At 36.0% G+C, this 19,292-nt stretch overlaps 1 protein-coding gene across 2 annotated transcripts in view; it reads right to left on the bottom strand.

Moving 5' to 3' along the window:
- Positions 1–19,292, bottom strand: part of DCLK2 (doublecortin like kinase 2) — a 262,197-nt gene that overhangs the window by 30,841 nt on the left and 212,064 nt on the right. For both annotated transcript variants that reach the window (XM_053703730.1, XM_053703729.1), the window contains 3 exons: positions 17,678–17,735; positions 15,495–15,614; positions 7,625–7,771 (listed from right to left, as the gene is read on the bottom strand). In XM_053703730.1, coding sequence (XP_053559705.1) covers positions 7,625–7,771; positions 15,495–15,614; positions 17,678–17,735 — 325 coding nt within the window. The remainder of the gene's footprint in view (positions 1–7,624; positions 7,772–15,494; positions 15,615–17,677; positions 17,736–19,292) is intronic.

The raw sequence follows: 19,292 nt of genomic DNA, 5'->3' as shown, positions 1-19,292 counted from the left end.
GATTTTTCAACTTTTAAGGCATTTGAGTATATATATATATATATATATATATATATATATACACACACACGTACACGAACAATATAGCCCTTTCCACTCAAATACTTTGTCATATACCATATACCCTTTAACCCTTATAAAATTGTATAATTAATATTTTTATCAGAAAGTGTATATATAAGTTTAACTCTATTTAAATATATTTATGTTGTATTTGGTGCACATTTTTTTTTTTACCCCTTACACTAAGTCTCCACTCGCGCAAACCAGATGTGCGCTATTTTAGTTTGCACTCAAGTGAACACATTTATTTTCAACTTGTAATACACGCGCAAGTTAGAGTGGTCGCAATATTGATTATCGCGACACGCCCTAACAATCGCACGCCACTTGTAATCTAGCCCTATATTGGTTATCACTGATGTATGAATAGGTCACAAAAGATATATTATCTACATTTACTAAGCACAATGTAAACAATTAAAAAAAGCTGGAATATAACAACCATGTGAATATAAAGCTAAAGAAAAAAGAACAACATCTCTAACACTAGATGAAGCTACAGAGTAACAAATATCAGGCATCATCATGTTGGTTTAAAGTTCTATTTCACATACTTAACAGTTATTTGGGGCCCATATTATTTATATTCAAAAAGCTTTAGCATATCAAAGTTGCACTGATAGCTCAAGTCCCCACTTATATTCTAATTGGGGTCCCCCAGGATGAAATGCGTTAGAAGCACTGTCTCATAATAAGTTCTAATGCTAGGAAAATCCAGACCCCTGATAACACAGGAGCTTGAAGAACTTTGAAGGCAACTTGAAATCTACAGGACATATTGGTTAATCATGGATTGAAGCTTTTTAATTATAGTGACTAGTACTTGTAGGGGAGGAACCAAAAAAATCTGGCTTCATCCAATCGTTGCATGCCGTATTTGACTTCCAGCTCATGGGGCATGCAACGATTGGATGAATTATTAGATGTGGGCGGAGGAAAGGTATATATTTTACAAATATTTTACAAAGGAAGCGCCCTCAAAAAATGTAATGACAAAGTTTAACAAAAGCTAGGATTTACCCTCACTAAAAATAAAGGGGTGTTTAACTGATCAAATGTGTACAAAAGGGTGCTAAGCTCACCCTTTTTGTGCCGTTGCACAGAGCTAAATTCATCGTCTCTGGCTGCCCATGGCACAACGATCTCCTTCAATGAGCTGATGTTTGCACCTATGAACCAATAGCCGTGTGTGTCAACAGACAGGTTTCTGTATGCACACACTGCTATTGGTTCAGAGCTGCAAGCGGCACCTCATTGGTAGAAGATCGATATGCCGTTGGCGGCCAGAGCCGCTGAATTTAGCGCTGTGCAATGGCACAAAAAGGGTGAGCTTAGCACCCTTTTGTACACGTTTGATCAATTAAACTCCCCTTTATTTTTAGTGAGGGTAAATCCTAGTTTTTGTTAAACACTTGGATTTACCATCACTTTAAAGTGGCCCTGTTTTTATGAATTATTTTATATATTGTGTATTAAATAAGCAAAGTTTACAATCACTTTAAGCTATAAAGTGGTTTTGAGGATATTTTGCATGTTTATTTCTACCACATATGAATGTTTATTTCAACCATACAGACAAATCTGTAGCTTTAGCCTTTCTTCACAAGCTTCTGCACAAAAAAATTACTATTTAATCATACACATATGCTAAATGTAAAGGGAAGAGAAAAAAAGTTTTTCTTTTTTTCTGGAAATTCTTTTTAAGTGCTGCACGCATAGAGGGGTGCTGCACATTTATAGAGAAAGAAAATCTACTGTTCTACACGCCAAAGGAAATTAAGGCATTGGTAGAACACGTGTCTTATTCTCTTTCATTGATTTACAGGTTAGTAAAATGGTTAGAAAAGTTAAGACAGGGTTAGAGAAGTGATGGTAAATCCTAGCGTTTGTGAAACACTAGGATTTACCAGTGCAACAAATAAAGGGGACTTTCAGTCATGAAGTGTAAACAACTTTATGCTGATTATTCTGTGATTTGCCTGCAGTGTATGCTGCGCTGAGCGCCTCAGGCCGACTACGACAGAACACTGTTTTTATCAATAGGATGATGTTAGCCAATAGCCTGCTAGCTATCCCGCATAATGCCACGGCCCACTCGGCTATTGGCTAAGAGGTGGAAATGTCACCTCATTGAAAAAGAATAGAGTTCTGCCGTGGGAGGCCTGAGGCGCTTAGCACGGCATACACTGCAGGCAAATAAAGGAACTTTCAGCATCACTTTAATGTTTTAAAACGTATAGGAATTGTTAAGTGAAAGGTATGATTACTTTGTTTGCTATGTTTATTATAGTTAGTTTAGGCAACTGCTAAATAGGTAATGCAATGCCACATTATGCTGATGTTATAATGCAATTAAACATAATCTCAGAAGAGACTGTGAATTTAATGCCAATGTGTATTTGTACATTGTTTAGAAAGAAATGTAATGTCTGTATTGTGTGTGTAAATCAAATGGATACTGATACGGCAAAAATAAATGTGCGTATCTATATATTAAATAGAGATTGCTATTGCAAAACAAAATATTGAAATCCGAGTAAAATTTGTGATACTGAAATTGGAATATCAATGTATAACAGATTTTTAATAACACAAAATAAGTCAAAGTTCATTGTTAGTGTCTGTATGTCTTTAAAGGGACACTGAACCCATTTTTTCTTTCTTTTGTGATTCAGATAGAGCATGCAATTTTAAACAACTTTCTAATTGACTCCTTTTATCAAATCTTCTTCATTCTCTTGGTATCTTTATTTGAAAAGCAAGAATGTATGTTTAGATGCCGGACCATTTTTTGTGAACAACCAGGGTTGTTCTTGCTGATTGGTGGATAAATTCACCCACCAATAAACAAGTGCTGTTCAGGGTTCTAAACCAAAAAATGGCTGTCTCCTTAGCTTAGATGCCTTTTTCAAATAAAGATAGCAAGGGAACGAAAAAAAAAATGATAATAGGAGTAAATTAGAAAGTTGCTTTAAATCTGAATCATGAAAGAAAACAATTGTGTTCAGTGTCCCTTTAATGCATTCTGATTACATAAGGCCGGAACACAACGTAACTACTGCAGCTTTCAAAAAGTCCCTTTTCAATGGGACTTCCATAGCACCAGTATTACGAGTTTGCCTGTCCGGCCAAAAAGTGAGCGGTACAGCCTATACCGTCAAGATCCATACTGTAAACTGAAAGTCAGTAGTTATGGCTTTTATGTTACCAAGCCGTAACATTAAACTCATAACTAAAGTGCTAAAAAGTACACGAACACCCATAAACCAAGGCCCTCCCACATCGCAAACACTAAAATAAAATTATTAACCCCTAATCTGCCGCTCTGGATATTGCCACCACTATAATAAACATATTAACCCCTTAACCGCTGCACTCCTGCATCATAAACACAAGTTAAATATTATTAACCCCTAATCTGCTGTCCCTAACATTGCCGCAACCTACATTACTATTATTAACCTCTAATCTGCTGTCCCTAACATTGCCGCCACTATACTAAAGTTACTAACCCCTAAACCTAACCCTAAGTCTAACCCTAACACCCACTAACTTTAATATAATTAAAATAAATCTAAATAAAAAATACTATCATTAACTAAATAATTCATATTTAAAACTAAATACTTACCTGTAAAATAAACCCTAAGCTAGCTACAATATAACTAATAGTTACATTGTAGCTATCTTAGGTTTTATTTTACAGGTAAGTTTGTATTTATTTTAACTAGGTAGACTAGTTACTAAATAGTTATCAACTATTTACTAGCTACCTAGCTAAAATAAATACAAATTTACCTTTAAAATAAAACCTTACCTGAGTTACACTAACACCTAACACTACAATTAAATACAATTAACTAATGGCTAGATTACGAGTTTTGCGGTATGAGGGGTGCGGTACTAACTTGCACGTTATTGTCACCGCTCACTTACCTACAGCGCTAGTATTACAGGTTTTCATAAACCCAGCGTTATTAGGCAAGAAGTGAGCGTAGAGTAACATTGAGCTCCATACTGCACTCCAATACCAGAGCTGCTTAAGTCAGCGGTGAGCTGGTTTTACGTGCTCGTGCACAATTTTCCCCATAGACATCAATGGGGAGAGCCATCTTAAAAAAAGCCTAACACCTGCAATAAAACAGCGTAAAGCTCCGTAACGAAGCCCCATTGATTCCTATGGGGAAAGAAAATTTATGTTTACACCTAACACCCTAACATGAACCCCGAATCTAAACACCACTAATCTTACACTTATTAACCCCTAATATGCCGCCCAACATCGCCGCCACCTACATTATACTTATTAACCCCTAATCTGCTGCCCCAACATTGCAGACAGCTACATAATACTTATTAACCCCTAATTTCCCGCACCCAATGTCACCGCAACCTACCTACACTTATTAACCCCTAATCTGCCGCTCCGGACATCGCCACCACTATAATAAACATATTAACCCCTAAGCCGCCGCACTCCCGCATCGCAAACACTAGTTAAATATTATTAACCCCTAATCTGCCGCCCCTAACATTGCCACCACCTACCTACATTTATTAACCCCTAATCTGCCGCCCTAACGTCGCCGCCACTATACTAAATTATAAACCCCTAAACCTAAGTCTAATCTAACACCCCCTAACTTAAATATAATTAAAAGAAATCTAAATAAAAATTTCTATCATTACCTAAATAATTCCTATTTAAAACTAAATACTTACCTGTAAAATAAACCCTAAGCTAGCTACAATATAACTAATAGTTACATTGTATCTAGCTTAGGGTTTATTTTTATTTTACAGGCAAGTTTGTATTTATTTTATCTAGGTAGAATAGTTACTAAATAGTTATTATCTATTTACTAACTACCTAGCTAAAATAAATACAAATTTACCTGTAAAATAAAACTTAACCTGTCTTACACTAACAGCTAACATTACCCTACAATTAAATAAATTAAATTAATTAATTAAATACAATTACCTAAATTACAAAAAAACAACACACTAAATTACACAAAATAAAAAATAAATTATCAGATATTTAAACTAATTACACCTAATCTAATAACCCTATCAAAATAAAAAAGTCCCCCCAAAATAAAAAGAAACCCTAGCCTAAACTAAACTACCAATAGCCCTTAAATAGGGCCTTTTGTGGGGCATTGCCCCAAAGAAATCAGCTCTTTTACATGTAAAAAATTAAAAACACCCCCCAACTGTAAAACCCACCACCCACACAACCAACCCCCCAATAAAATCCTAACTAAAAAAACCTAAGCTCCCCATTGCCCTGAAAAGGGCATTTGGATGGGCATTGCCCTTAAAAGGGCATTTAGCTCTTTTTCAATTGCCCAAACCCTAATCTAAAACTAAAACCCACCCATAAACCCTTAAAAAACCTAACACTAACCCCCGAAGATCCACTTACAGTTTTGAAGACCGGACATCCATCCTAAACGAAGCCGGGAGAAGTCCTCAGCAAAGCGGCAAGAAATCCTCAATGAAGCCAGGAGAAGTCTTCATCCAAGCCGGCAGAAGTGGTCCTCCAGACGGGCAGAAGTCTTCATCCAGACGGCATCTTTTATCTTCATCCATCCGGCATGGAGCGGCTCAATCTTCAAGACATCCAGCGCGGAGCATCCTCTTCTTCCGATGACTAAAGACAAATGAAGGTTCCTTTAAATGATGTCATCCAAGATGGCATCCCTTTAATTCTGATTGGCTGATAGAATTCTTTCAGCCAATCGGAATTCAAGGGATGCCATCTTGGATGACGTCATTTAAGGGATCTTCATTCTTCGGCGACCATCGAAAGAAGGGGATGCTCCGCACCGGATGTCTTGAAGATGGAGCCGCTCCGCGTCGGAAGGAGGAAGATAGAAGATGCCGTCTGGGTGAAGACTTCTGCCCATCTGGTGGACCACTTCTTGCCGCTTGGATGAAGACTTCTCCCGGCTTCGTTGAGGATGGATGTCCGGTCTTCAAAAACTGTAAGTGGATCTTCGGGGGTTAGGGTTAGGTTTTTTAAGGGTTTATTAAGTGGGTTTTATTTTTAGCTTAGGGTTTGGGCAGAAAAAGAGCTAAATGCCCTTTTCAGGGCAATGGGGAGCTTAGTTTTTTTAAGATAGGATTTTATTTGAAGGGTTTGGTTGTGTGGGTGGTGGGTTTTAATGTTGGGGGGGGTTGTTTGTATTATTTTTTTACAGGTAAAAGAGCTGATTTCTTTGGGGCAATGCCCCACAAAAGGCCCTTTTAAGGGCCATTGGTAGTTTATTGTAAGCTAGGGTTTCTTTTTTATTTTGGGGGGGATTTTTTATTTTGATAGGGCTACTAGATTAGGTGTAATTAGTTTAAATATTTGATAATTTCTTTTTTATTTTGTGTAATTTAGTGTTTGTTTGGTTTTGTAAATTTGTATTTTTTTTTAGCTAGGTAGCTAGTAAATAGTTAATAACTATTTAGTAACTAGTCTACCTAGTTAAAATAAATACAAACTTGACTGCAAAATAAAAATAAAACCTAAGATAGATACAATATAACTATTAGTTATATTGTAGCTAGCTTAGGGTTTATTTTATAGGTAAGTATTTAGTTTTAAATATGAATTATTTAGTTAATGATAGTAATATTTATTTAGATTTATTTTAATTATATATAAGTTAGTGGGTGTTAGGGTTAGACTTAGGGTTAGGTTTAGGGATGAATAACTTTAGTATAGTGGCAGCGACGTTGGGGACGGCAGATTAGAGGTTAATAAGTTAAGGTGTTGGCGATTTCGGGCACGGCAGATTAGGAGTGTTTAGACTCGGGGGTTTATGTTAGGGTGTTAGGTGTAAACATACATTTTGTTTCCCCATAGGAATCAATGGGGCAGCGTTACGGAGCTTTACGCTCCTTTATTGCAGGTGTTAGGCTTTTTTTTAGCCGGCTTTCCCAATGGATGTCTATGGGGAAATCATGCACGAGCACGTAAAACCAGCTCAAAGCAGTGCTGGTATTTGGGTGCGGTATGGAGCTAAATTTTTCTCAACGCTGCAATATTGTCTGCTAACGCCGGGTTTTTGCAAACCTGTAATAGCAGCGCTATAGGGAGGTGAGCGGTGGAAATAACTTGCAAGTTAGCACCGAGCCGCTCTTAACGCAAAGCTCGTAATCTAGCCGTCAGTTAATTGTTAGAACTTACATTGTGTCTGTGTAAAGATATCTATAGTATATATTTAATTAGCTTGAAATTAGCTTAATTAGCTCTGAAATTAAAATACTAAGGCTATGAAAGGAAAAGTATAATGCACTTATGTTAGATATGTTCTATAATGCTTATTAAATATTAGTAAATTTTGCTTATTGTGTTATTGCCTAAAATAAGGTTTGTTTAGTAAAAGTTGTTTAACATTCAAAAGTAAATAAAGGCACTGTCAGAACATGTGCACATATAATGGTGTATGATTCTCTTTCATTACTTTACAGACAACTCTTGCACCCCTCGTGGTGTAGGGGTAACAAACAATGCAGATATTTATGTTCCTTCTGCAATATCAGGGAGTATTGTGATACATACCAAGAGGTTCTCAGGTTTGATGTCCCTGTGCACAATATTAAGACCATGAAGATATTTCATAGCACTAGCAAGATTGTACACCATTGCACCAGCATCCCGTTCAGTATACTTTGTTGATGATGTGATTGCATCAAATAAGTCTCCGCCCTAAAAATAAAACATAACATATACAGTGATCTAAACTTAAATGCAATGTCTCAGCTCATGTATAGACACCAAAAAGCACAACCTTAGCTATATACACTACTATACACCAAGAGCAAATGCTGTTTAAGCTTAAAATAGATGAACCCAATATTTGTGTAGGGATAGAGGTCTATTTTGGGCATTGCACTGGTAATACAAATAAACCCTGTGATGTTCATATTACTATACAAATATTTCTATAGGATGAACATTAACATTCAGACATTAAATTTCGTACTCCTGTATTCAAATCTAAGGGAATCAAAATTCTAAATTTTATATAAAATTGTCAAATTCAGTATTTGATTGATGCATTGAAGCTAATATTAATTTGCAAAAAGAAAATATAAAATGTTTAGTGGCTAACATCTATTTTTTTATATTAAATGTTTACCCATCTTGCTGAAATTAACATTTTATAGGAATCTTCTTTGTGAACAGTATAAGGCCTAGATTTAGAGTTCGGCGGTAAAAGGGCTGTTAACGCTCCGCGGGTTTTTTTCTGGCCGCACCATAAATTTAACTCTGGTATCGAGAGTTCAAACAAATGCTGCGTTAGGCTCCAAAAAAGGAGCGTAGAGCATTTTTACCGCAAATGCAACTCTCGATACCAGAGTTGCTTACGGACGCGGCCGGCCTCAAAAACGTGCTCGTGCACGATTCTCCCATAGGAAACAATGGGGCTGTTTGAGCTGAAAAAAAACCTAACACCTGGAAAAAAGCAGCGTTCAGCTCCTAACGCAGCCCCATTGTTTGCTATGCGGTAACCCTTCCTACGTCTGCACTTAACACTCTAACATGTACCCCGAGTCTAAACACCCCTAACCTTACACTTATTAACCCCTATTCTGCCGCCCCCGCTATCGCTGACCCCTGCATTACACTTTTAACCCCTAATCTGCCGCTCCGTAAACCGCCGCCACCTACGTTATCCTTATGTACCCCTAATCTGCTGCCCTAACATCGCCGACCCCTATGTTATATTTATTAACCCCTAATCTGCCCCCCACAACGTCGCCGACACCTACCTACACTTATTAACCCCTAATCTGCCGACCGGACCTGAGCGCTACTATAATAAAGTTATTAACCCCTAATCCGCCTCACTAACCCTATCATAAATAGTATTAACCCCTAATCTGCCCTCCCTAACATCGCCGACACCTACCTTCAATTATTAACCCCTAATCTGCCGACCGGAGCTCACCGCTATTCTAATAAATGTATTAACCCCTAAAGCTAAGTCTAACCCTAACACTAACACCCCCCTAAGTTAAATATAATTTTTATCTAACGAAATAAATTAACTCTTATTAAATAAATGATTCCTATTTAAAGCTAAATACTTACCTGTAAAATAAATCATAATATAGCTACAATATAAATTACATTTATATTATAGCTATTTTAGGATTAATATTTATTTTACAGGTAACTTTGTATTTATTTTAACCAGGTACAATAGCTATTAAATAGTTAAGAACTATTTAATAGTTACCTAGTTAAAATAATTACAAATTTACCTGTAAAATAAATCCTAACCTAAGATATAATTAAACCTAACACTACCCTATCAATAAAATAATTAAATAAACTACCTACAATTACCTACAATTAACCTAACACTACACTATCAATAAATTAATTAAACACAATTGCTACAAATAAATACAATTAAATAAACTATCTAAAGTACAAAAAATAAAAAAGAACTAAGTTACAGAAAATAAAAAAATATTTACAAACATAAGAAAAATATTACAACAATTTTAAACTAATTACACCTACTCTAAGCCCCCTAATAAAATAACAAAGACCCCCAAAATAAAAAATTCCTTACCCTATTCTAAATTTAAAAAGTTACAAGCTCTTTTACCTTACCAGCCCTGAACAGGGCCCTTTGCGGGGCATGCCCCAAGAATTTCAGCTCTTTTGCCTGTAAAAAAAACATACAATACCCCCCCCCCAACATTACAACCCACCACCCACATACCCCTAATCTAATCCAAACCCCCCTTAAATAAACCTAACACTAAGCCCCTGATGATCTTCCTACCTTGTCTTCACCATGCCAGGTTCACCGATCCGTCCTGGCTCCAAGATCTTCATCCAACCCAAGCAGGGGCTAGACATCCACTGAAGAAGTCCAGAAGAGGGTCCAAAGTCTTCCTCCTATCCGGCAAGAAGAGGACATCCGGACCGGCAAACATCTTCTCCAAGCGGCATCTTCTATGTTCTTCCATCCGATGACGACCGGCTCCATCTTGAAGACCTCCAGCGCGGATCCATCCTCTTCGTCCGACGACTAGACGACGAATGACGGTTCCTTTAAGGGACGTCATCCAAGATGGCGTCCCTCGAATTCCGATTGGCTGCTAGGATTCTATCAGCCAATCGGAATTAAGGTAGGAATTTTCTGATTGGCTGATGGAATCAGCCAATCAGAATCAAGATCAATCCGATTGGCTGATCCAATCAGCCAATCAGATTGAGCTCGCATTCTATTGGCTGATCGGAACAGCCAATAGAATGCGAGCTCAATCTGATTGGCTGATTGGATCAGCCAATCGGATTGATCTTGATTCTGATTGGCTGATTCCATCAGCCAATCAGAAAATTCCTACCTTAATTCCGATTGGCTGATAGAATCCTATCAGCCAATCGGAATTCGAGGGACGCCATCTTGGATGACGTCCCTTAAAGGAACCGTCATTCGTCGTCTAGTCGTCGGAAGAAGAGGATGGATCCGCGCTGGAGGTCTTCAAGATGGAGCCGGTCGTCATCGGATGGAAGAACATAGAAGATGCCGCTTGGAGAAGATGTTTGCCGGTCCGGATGTCCTCTTCTTGCCGGATAGGAGGAAGACTTTGGACCCTCTTCTGGACTTCTTCAGTGGATGTCTAGCCCCTGCTTGGGTTGGATGAAGATCTTGGAGCCAGGACGGATCGGTGAACCTGGCATGGTGAAGACAAGGTAGGAAGATCATCAGGGGCTTAGTGTTAGGTTTATTTAAGGGGGGTTTGGGTTAGATTAGGGGTATGTGGGTGGTGGGTTGTAATGTTGGGGGGGGGGTATTGTATGTTTTTTTTTACAGGCAAAAGAGCTGAAATTCTTGGGGCATGCCCCGCAAAGGGCCCTGTTCAGGGCTGGTAAGGTAAAAGAGCTTGTAACTTTTTAAATTTAGAATAGGGTAAGGAATTTTTTATTTTGGGGGTCTTTGTTATTTTATTAGGGGGCTTAGAGTAGGTGTAATTAGTTTAAAATTGTTGTAATATTTTTCTTATGTTTGTAAATATTTTTTTATTTTCTGTAACTTAGTTCTTTTTTATTTTTTGTACTTTAGATAGTTTATTTAATTGTATTTATTTGTAGCAATTGTGTTTAATTAATTTATTGATAGTGTAGTGTTAGGTTAATTGTAGGTAATTGTAGGTAGTTTATTTAATTATTTTATTGATAGGGTAGTGTTAGGTTTAATTATATCTTAGGTTAGGATTTATTTTACAGGTAAATTTGTAATTATTTTAACTAGGTAACTATTAAATAGTTCTTAACTATTTAATAGCTATTGTACCTGGTTAAAATAAATACAAAGTTACCTGTAAAATAAATATTAATCCTAAAATAGCTATAATATAAATGTAATTTATATTGTAGCTATATTATGATTTATTTTACAGGTAAGTATTTAGCTTTAAATAGGAATCATTTATTTAATAAGAGTTAATTTATTTCGTTAGATAAAAATTATATTTAACTTAGGGGGGTGTTAGTGTTAGGGTTAGACTTAGCTTTAGGGGTTAATACATTTATTAGAATAGCGGTGAGCTCCGGTCGGCAGATTAGGGGTTAATAATTGAAGGTAGGTGTCGGCGATGTTAGGGAGGGCAGATTAGGGGTTAATACTATTTATGATAGGGTTAGTGAGGCGGATTAGGGGTTAATAACTTTATTATAGTAGCGCTCAGGTCCGCTCGGCAGATTAGGGGTTAATAAGTGTAGGCAGGTGTCGGCGACGTTGTGGGGGGCAGATTAGGGGTTAATAAATATAACATAGGGGTCGGCGATGTTAGGGGCAGAAGATTAGGGGTACATAGGGATAACGTAGGTGGCGGCGATTTGCGGTCGGAAGATTAGGGGTTAATTATTTTAAGTAGCTTGCGGCGACGTTGTGGGGGGCAAGTTAGGGGTTAATAGATATAATACAGGGGTCGGCGGTGTTAGGGGCAGCAGATTAGGGGTACATAAGTATAACGTAGGTGGCGGTCGGCAGATTAGGGGTTAAAATTTTTAATCGAGTGGCGGCGATGTGGGGGGACCTCGGTTTAGGGGTACATAGGTAGTTTATGGGTGTTAGTGTACTTTAGGGTACAGTAGTTAAGAGCTTTATAAACCGGCGTTAGCCAGAAAGCTCTTAACTCCTGCTATTTTCAGGCGGCTGGAATCTTGTCGTTAGAGCTCTAACGCTCACTGCAGAAACGACTCTAAATACCGGCGTTAGGAAGATCCCATTGAAAAGATAGGCTACGCAAATGGCGTAGGGGGATCTGCGGTATGGAAAAGTCGCGGCTGTAAAGTGAGCGTTAGACCCTTTAATCACTGACTCTAAATACCAGCGGTAGCCCAAAACCAGCGTTAGGAGCCTCTAACGCTGGTTTTGACGGCTACCGCCGAACTCTAAATCTAGCCGTAAGTGAACTAATAGAGTGCACCATAAAGTCAGATGATGTCTGTTAATGTAGTATGCAAGTGAGTTCTGAGGATCATAGGTTTAACACCATATTGTCTGTGCCTAGGGGAGATCAGCTGTACATCTATGAAAAGCATAAAGAAGAGTGGACGCTAAATTACATATCAGTTTAACAGGTGAAAAAGAAAAATAACTGATGATGTGTATTAAAGGAATAGTCTAGTCAAAATTAAACTTTCATGATTAGTGTGTGTTGGGTTTCGCTTACAAGCAAATTTTTCTCTTTTAACTTGTAATACGCACGGTACACGACATGGGCAAAAAAGAAAAGAAAGCGCTAAATAGCGTGCCACTTGTAATCTAGCCCTAAATGTCAATAAACAAACATCACAAATGTTAATTCACAATTTTTTTTAATTTTTTTTTTGCTTAAAGGGACACTGAACCCAATTTTTTTTCTTTCGTAATTCAGATAGAGCATGCAATTTTAAGCAACTTTCTAATTTACTCCTATTATCAATTTTTCTTCTTTCTCTTGCTATCTTTATTTGAATCTAAGTTATTTTTTTGGTTCAGTACCCAGGACAGCACTTATTTATTGGTCGGTTAAATTAATCCACCAATCAGCAAGAACAACCCAGTTTGTTCACCAAAAATGGTCCGGCATCTAAACTTACAAGAGGATGAAGAAAATTTGATAATAGGAGTAAATTAGAAAGTTGCTTAAAATTGCATGCTCTATCTGAATCACGAAAGAAAAAATTTGAGTTCAGTGTCCCTTTAATGGGATATAAGTTCCTCATTGCAGATATGCAGAATTTATATCAATTTAAAGGGACACTGAACCCAATTTTTTTCTTTCATGATTCAGATAGATCATGACATTTTAAGCAACTTTCTAATTTACTCCTATTATCAATTTCTTGGTATCTTTATTTGAATGTAAGCTTAGGAGCCGGCCTATTTTTAGTTCAGCACCTTAGTAGCGCTTGCTGATTGGTGTCTAAATGTAGCCATCCAATAAGCAAGCACTACCCAGGTGCTGAACCACCTCAAATAAAGATACCAAGAGGAACAAAGAAAAATTGATAATAGGAGTAAATTAGAAAGTTGAATAATATTGCATGCTCTATCTGAATCATGAAAGTTTAATTTTGACTAGACTATTCCTTTAATGTTACACAAAATGTTACAGATGAATGGGATATCATTCACTTTATTCCATCATTCATTAATTTTAGCGTTTTTACTTCAAACGTGCATCACATACACTACAGGTTCTAGTACTGGGGGGCACCAAGACTTAAAGGGACAGTGTACTAGCAAGCTACAGAAAAGCATTCAATGTATTTAAAACTGATGCAGGAACGTTTATCTCTCTCTCTCTAACACTGGTAGTTTTTTTTTTTTATGCGGATGACTACACAGCTTTTCTGTAACTATTACTGCAGTATTGACATTTTTTGTACAGGTGGCAGTTTCAACAGGAAAGGAAGCTATTTCAATTGACAAAATAAATATAAATTAGTTATTTGTAAACAAATTAATACATTTCAGCAGGTAAAAATTACAGCAAACTGTCACTCTACTGTCAAGCACATATGCAGACTTATACTCAACAGTGTAGACACAGCTGTCAAATAGCTGTGGATGTCATGCAGGAATTGAACATGTACTTCAGGTTTAGACTGTGCATATGCTTTGGCAACTCACTGTGACCTACTGGACCCAGGAACAGCAGTGTGATTGCCATATATTTGAGTAAAAAACAACAACAAAGAATTAAAAAACCCACACACAAATAATGGAACTGCTTTGTCACAGACAACAATAGCAAAGCAAGTTTAACTCTTACTTTACTGTTTTTGTTTTAGTGTGTGTTATTGTAGTGTTTAATATTACTTTAAAAAAAAATGCTATCAAGAAGTGCAGTTTATAGGTAATAAGAAACTTTTCAGACATTCTTGATTGCAAACTTGAAGACTCACAATAGGGCGGGCAAGAATGAATTGACTATTAATATTGTTAATATGCACAACAATGAACATTTCACTTAGTGTTAAGTATAAATAAGCAAAGTATATTCTACAGTATCATATGCATATGAAAAAGTTCTACAATACCGTATACTTTTGTTGGCTTATAGCCACAACAGAATTTAGACCAAATAGAATATCACTCGCTTAAGACAAAATGTGTATTTGTTCAAATGACTTGAAAATGATGAGGCCAATGGTGTATTAACTAAATGTGTACAGACTGCAAGTATCTAATGTATAGCAGGTATCCAGTGTCACTAATTAGTATTTCAGTAATCTTTGTCAAATCTCCCCAAAAATAAAGTAAATAAGACTTGTATATTCTGACTCGCATAAGTGTTAATTACACCTACGTACTAAAGTTGTAGTTTCCAGCAGTAGTAGGATTCAGAAATATTAGCAACAGGTTCTCTGACTTCTCTATAATACAACAAAATTAGGAAATTTGTGCTGTGATGTTAGAACCTTTAAACTTTCAGCCTCACTGGTATTATAAGACTGTAGCAGGCCTTGATTGAAATAAGCCTAAATGAGCAATTACCCATTCATTGTATACTCTGCAGCTGGTATAACAAGAAATTGAAAACAAATTAAGGGAAAACAATTTTACAGCATACGGTCCCTTTAAGGGAATGTCCCTTTAAGGGACAACCACCAGTTGTTGAGAACCTGGGACATTTTAGTAACTGGTGAGAATCGGCTGAATCCCACCACTGGTTTCCAATGTATTCATATATTTTACATATTAACATACATACAGTGCTACTCTATTTCCATAGTGAAGGGGCAATACATATTTAGACCACAGGAGTTGCTCAGAAATAAGCCTTGTAATTATTTGCTTTTATACACCTAAAAAACAAATGACATACTATTTACATTTTTCTCTAGAATTCCTTTATCGTACTTTAGTGCCTACACATGTGCACGCATGATTGAAGAACAATCTTCTTACCTTCACTAACTCCATCACGAGATAGAGTTCTGTGGAGGTTTCCATCTCTTCTATAAGCATGATGATATTTGGATGCTTAACTTGTCGCAATATTGAAACTTCATTTTCTATTAGGTGTTCCTGTTCAATGGGAACAAATGTACCATCATTATTTTCAGATGTTCAATACAATAGAATGAATAATTAAAAAAGAATCTGTATTTCATTAATATGCCTTAGTATCAAGTATTGATAGCATAAGTTGTATTCCACAATATAAATAATAATTATTTATTTCATAGTTGTTCAGAAAACAAATTTAGGCAGATTTTAGCAAAAATATAAGCAGCCTCTAGAAAGCTATTTCATTATTACATTTACCACATTTTAGTGCAGATGACAACTGTGTGTCATCATCAGGGGGGGGGATGTGTCAGTTTCTTTTTGAAAATCAGCTAACAGTGGGGCCTAAATGTGAGCAGTATCAATTTGTGACAGAAGTATTAAGTTTGCTATGGCAAGTACTGGCTCGGATAAATAATAATGCACCGATAACATCTTATTACAAATATATCAAATGTAAGCATTAGCTTCTCATCTGCAAGAAGATAATGCTGTTTCAATGGGAAAAAAAACCCAACAAAGAAAGTGTAACATAATCAGCTTAGCAAGGAGAAGGGTTACATCTGATCTGCTACTTAAATGTCTTTTCTTGCAAGGCTTGAATAGACTTGAAATATCAAATTGTCTAGTACTAGGCTTAATTGCAAATGTGAAACTATGTCTTTATAAATAAGATACCTGAGTTTACCGTTATTTCAAAGACCAATGTAAACATTTTATTGGTAAATGAATGAATGAATTAATTAAAAAGACAACACATAACAGGCATCTTCCTGATTAAATAGACACATTAACACAATTAAGAAATAGACATTTTTATGTTCTAGAAATTCTGTTATTTTTATTTAAAAGACCCATTACATAAAAACTGAATAACTTTTATTTATCAGATATATATGTTTAGTTGCTATTCCTTTAAAACTATGGTATGCTCTCTGGATCATAAAATGATTGGTTCCAGTGGATAAAATATTTACATATGAACCACACTGCTAATCAGGGTACCTTAAAGTTAATGTAAAGTTTAATGAACGAGTGCCTGTTTTTTCTTTAGCAAACCCGGACCAGCAATCCCCCGCCCTCTTCTCAGGCTGTACTTAGCACAGCATTGGCAAAACCGTCTTCCCAACGGTTTCGTCATTGCTGAGGTAAGTACAGAGGAGCTGGTCCAGGTTTGCTAAAGAAAAGGTAAAGTATAAAAAAAAAAAATGCTGCAATGTAAAGTTTAATGAATGAAAGTGTCCCTTTTTATAATAGTATTTTTAAAAACTGGGTAGTCAAACTTTACATTCACTTTAAGTTACTTGCATTCAGAAATTAGCTTATAGTTATATGAGTAACATCCAAAGATATAACTTCTTTTAGGACATCCTTGCATTATATATACGTGCATTATACTTACATTCTGTAGGACATTGCTTGATAATATTATAATCATCATTAGAATAGTAAAACCTATAACAATTTATTTAGCATGGCAAAAGTTATCTCCAGGGACATGTATAATTTTATTTATTGGCCAAATGTTATACCTTAAAGCTTGAGGTTAATAGGCATTAGTCATTATAGGCATATTTACTACTATTTCTCAGTGGCCACAAATCTGTTTGGACTCAGACATTGGGAATCATTCCAGTCTTTTAAAGGGACAGTGTATGTTTGAAATCATAGTTTTCAGCGCTGGAAATTTTGGTTTTCTTACAAACTTTATTCCTGTCTCTGCTATATATGGTGAGTCACCTGTAATTATTTCAGATAATTCCAGAACATCTGTGCTTCCTACATTTGAATTTGCTAAGAGCGTTGAAAAATATTTTACAGATAAATTGTTTGAAAACGGTTTTCTGATTGGAATAGGGCTGGTAATATTGCGAAAAGACATTTGAAAATTATAATAAAACATTATGATGTATTGGAATGGCTTTTTAAACCTGATTAGAATATACAACAGAGGTTGTCCTCTAAAATGTTTTATGTATCTTTGCAGAAGAAAAGTGCTATAATAAAATACTGCAGCATAACTAATTGAATGATACACGATTGAACAGTATCCAGAAAATGCACCAGAAAGTAAACATTACCTTTCCGCAACACTTTGCCTTGTCTATGATTTTTAAAGCAAACTCCTTTCCAGTTGCCCTGTGAAGAACACAAAAATGAACACAACATTTTTGGCCTACAATATATACATAGTGTATATATATCTGTTTATATATATGTATAAATACATACAGGTACTATAACAACCGGCACTCACTCAAGCAAGACACTTGTTTAAATCAGTGTTTGTAAACTCCAATCCCAAAGTACACCTGAACATGAGATTTTCACGATATTGCAATTAGAGCACAGGTGAAATAATCAGCTGAACAGTAACCATGGTTACTAACATGCTCTCACCCATCAGCTTATTAATTACCTTGTGCTTAAAGGCACAGTCTAGACCCTAAACATATTTTTTTATTACTTATTGTTATATACCAGAGAAGCATCCTGCAGCTGGTCTCACATTTATAAGCTTGTAAGAAGTACATGAAAAATTTAAATATTTATAGTTTTTTAGGAGCTGAAAATGGCTGCCAAGCTCCGCCCACCTACTGTGTGTATTTTCTGGTATGTTAAGTTATACTAGTCTCGATCGACTCTTAAATATGTTTCCCTACTCGCATATGCTGATTTGTACATGTGCAATTTGAAATAGCTAACTGAAAAATATTAAACGTGCATGGCTAAACTGTCATACAAGAAAACAGCTAACAGGACAAGAAAAAAGCTATCGGCAGAGCGTAACGGCCATTTTAAGCTGCTTACAAACAAAGATTATTTAAAAGTTTCACATTCTTCTTACCAGCTTATAGATGTGGAAACCATTGCAAAATGCTTGCCTGGTATGTAACAAAAAGTAGTAAAGAATAATTATTGGTTCTAGACTATCCCTTTAAGATCTCATGAAACTTTGACACATTACGGTACTTGAGGACTGGAGTTGAGAAGCACTTGTTTCAATAATCCAAGATTCAGCCATTTCACAAAGTTTTTATCAAGATAAAAACAAAATTACAGACACTACTTAGAGGAACATTCTACTCAAGATTTTTTTTGTTTAAAAAAGATAGATAATCCCTTTATTACCCATTCCACAGTTTTGCATAACCAACACTGTTATATTTATATACTTTTTACCTCTGTGATTACCTTGTATCTAAACCTCTGCAGATTGCCCCTTATTTCAGTTCTTTTGACAGACTTGCATTTTAGCCAATCAGTGCTGACTCAAATAACTGTACAGGAGTGAGCACTATGTTATATATATGGCACATATGAACTAGCACTTTCTAGCCCTGAAAAACTGTCAAAATGCACTGAGATAAGAGGCGGCATTCAAGGGCTTAGCAATTAGCATATGAGTCAATCTAAGTTTAGCTTTCAACAAAGAATACTAAGAAAACAAAGCAGATTTGATTATAAAAGAAAATTGGAAAGTTGTTTTAAATTGCATGCCCTCTCTGAATTATGAAAGTTTAATATTGTCCCTTTAATTCAAACATGCAACCAGTAAAGAAATTCTAATTGGTATATATATCATATTAAAGTTTAAAAATCATATTACATATAATAGATTCATTCTATAATTGTTTTAATGCAAATTTCATTATTAGGGTAGCAATTAACCCTTAAAGGGCTGGGAATTTCAGA

Source organism: Bombina bombina, chromosome 2 (genome assembly GCF_027579735.1).
Source record: "Bombina bombina isolate aBomBom1 chromosome 2, aBomBom1.pri, whole genome shotgun sequence".
In the NCBI taxonomy this organism is placed as follows: Eukaryota; Metazoa; Chordata; class Amphibia; order Anura; family Bombinatoridae; genus Bombina; species Bombina bombina.
The sequence above is the reverse complement of the archived record's forward strand: the minus strand, read 5'-3'. Positions and strand labels throughout refer to the sequence as shown.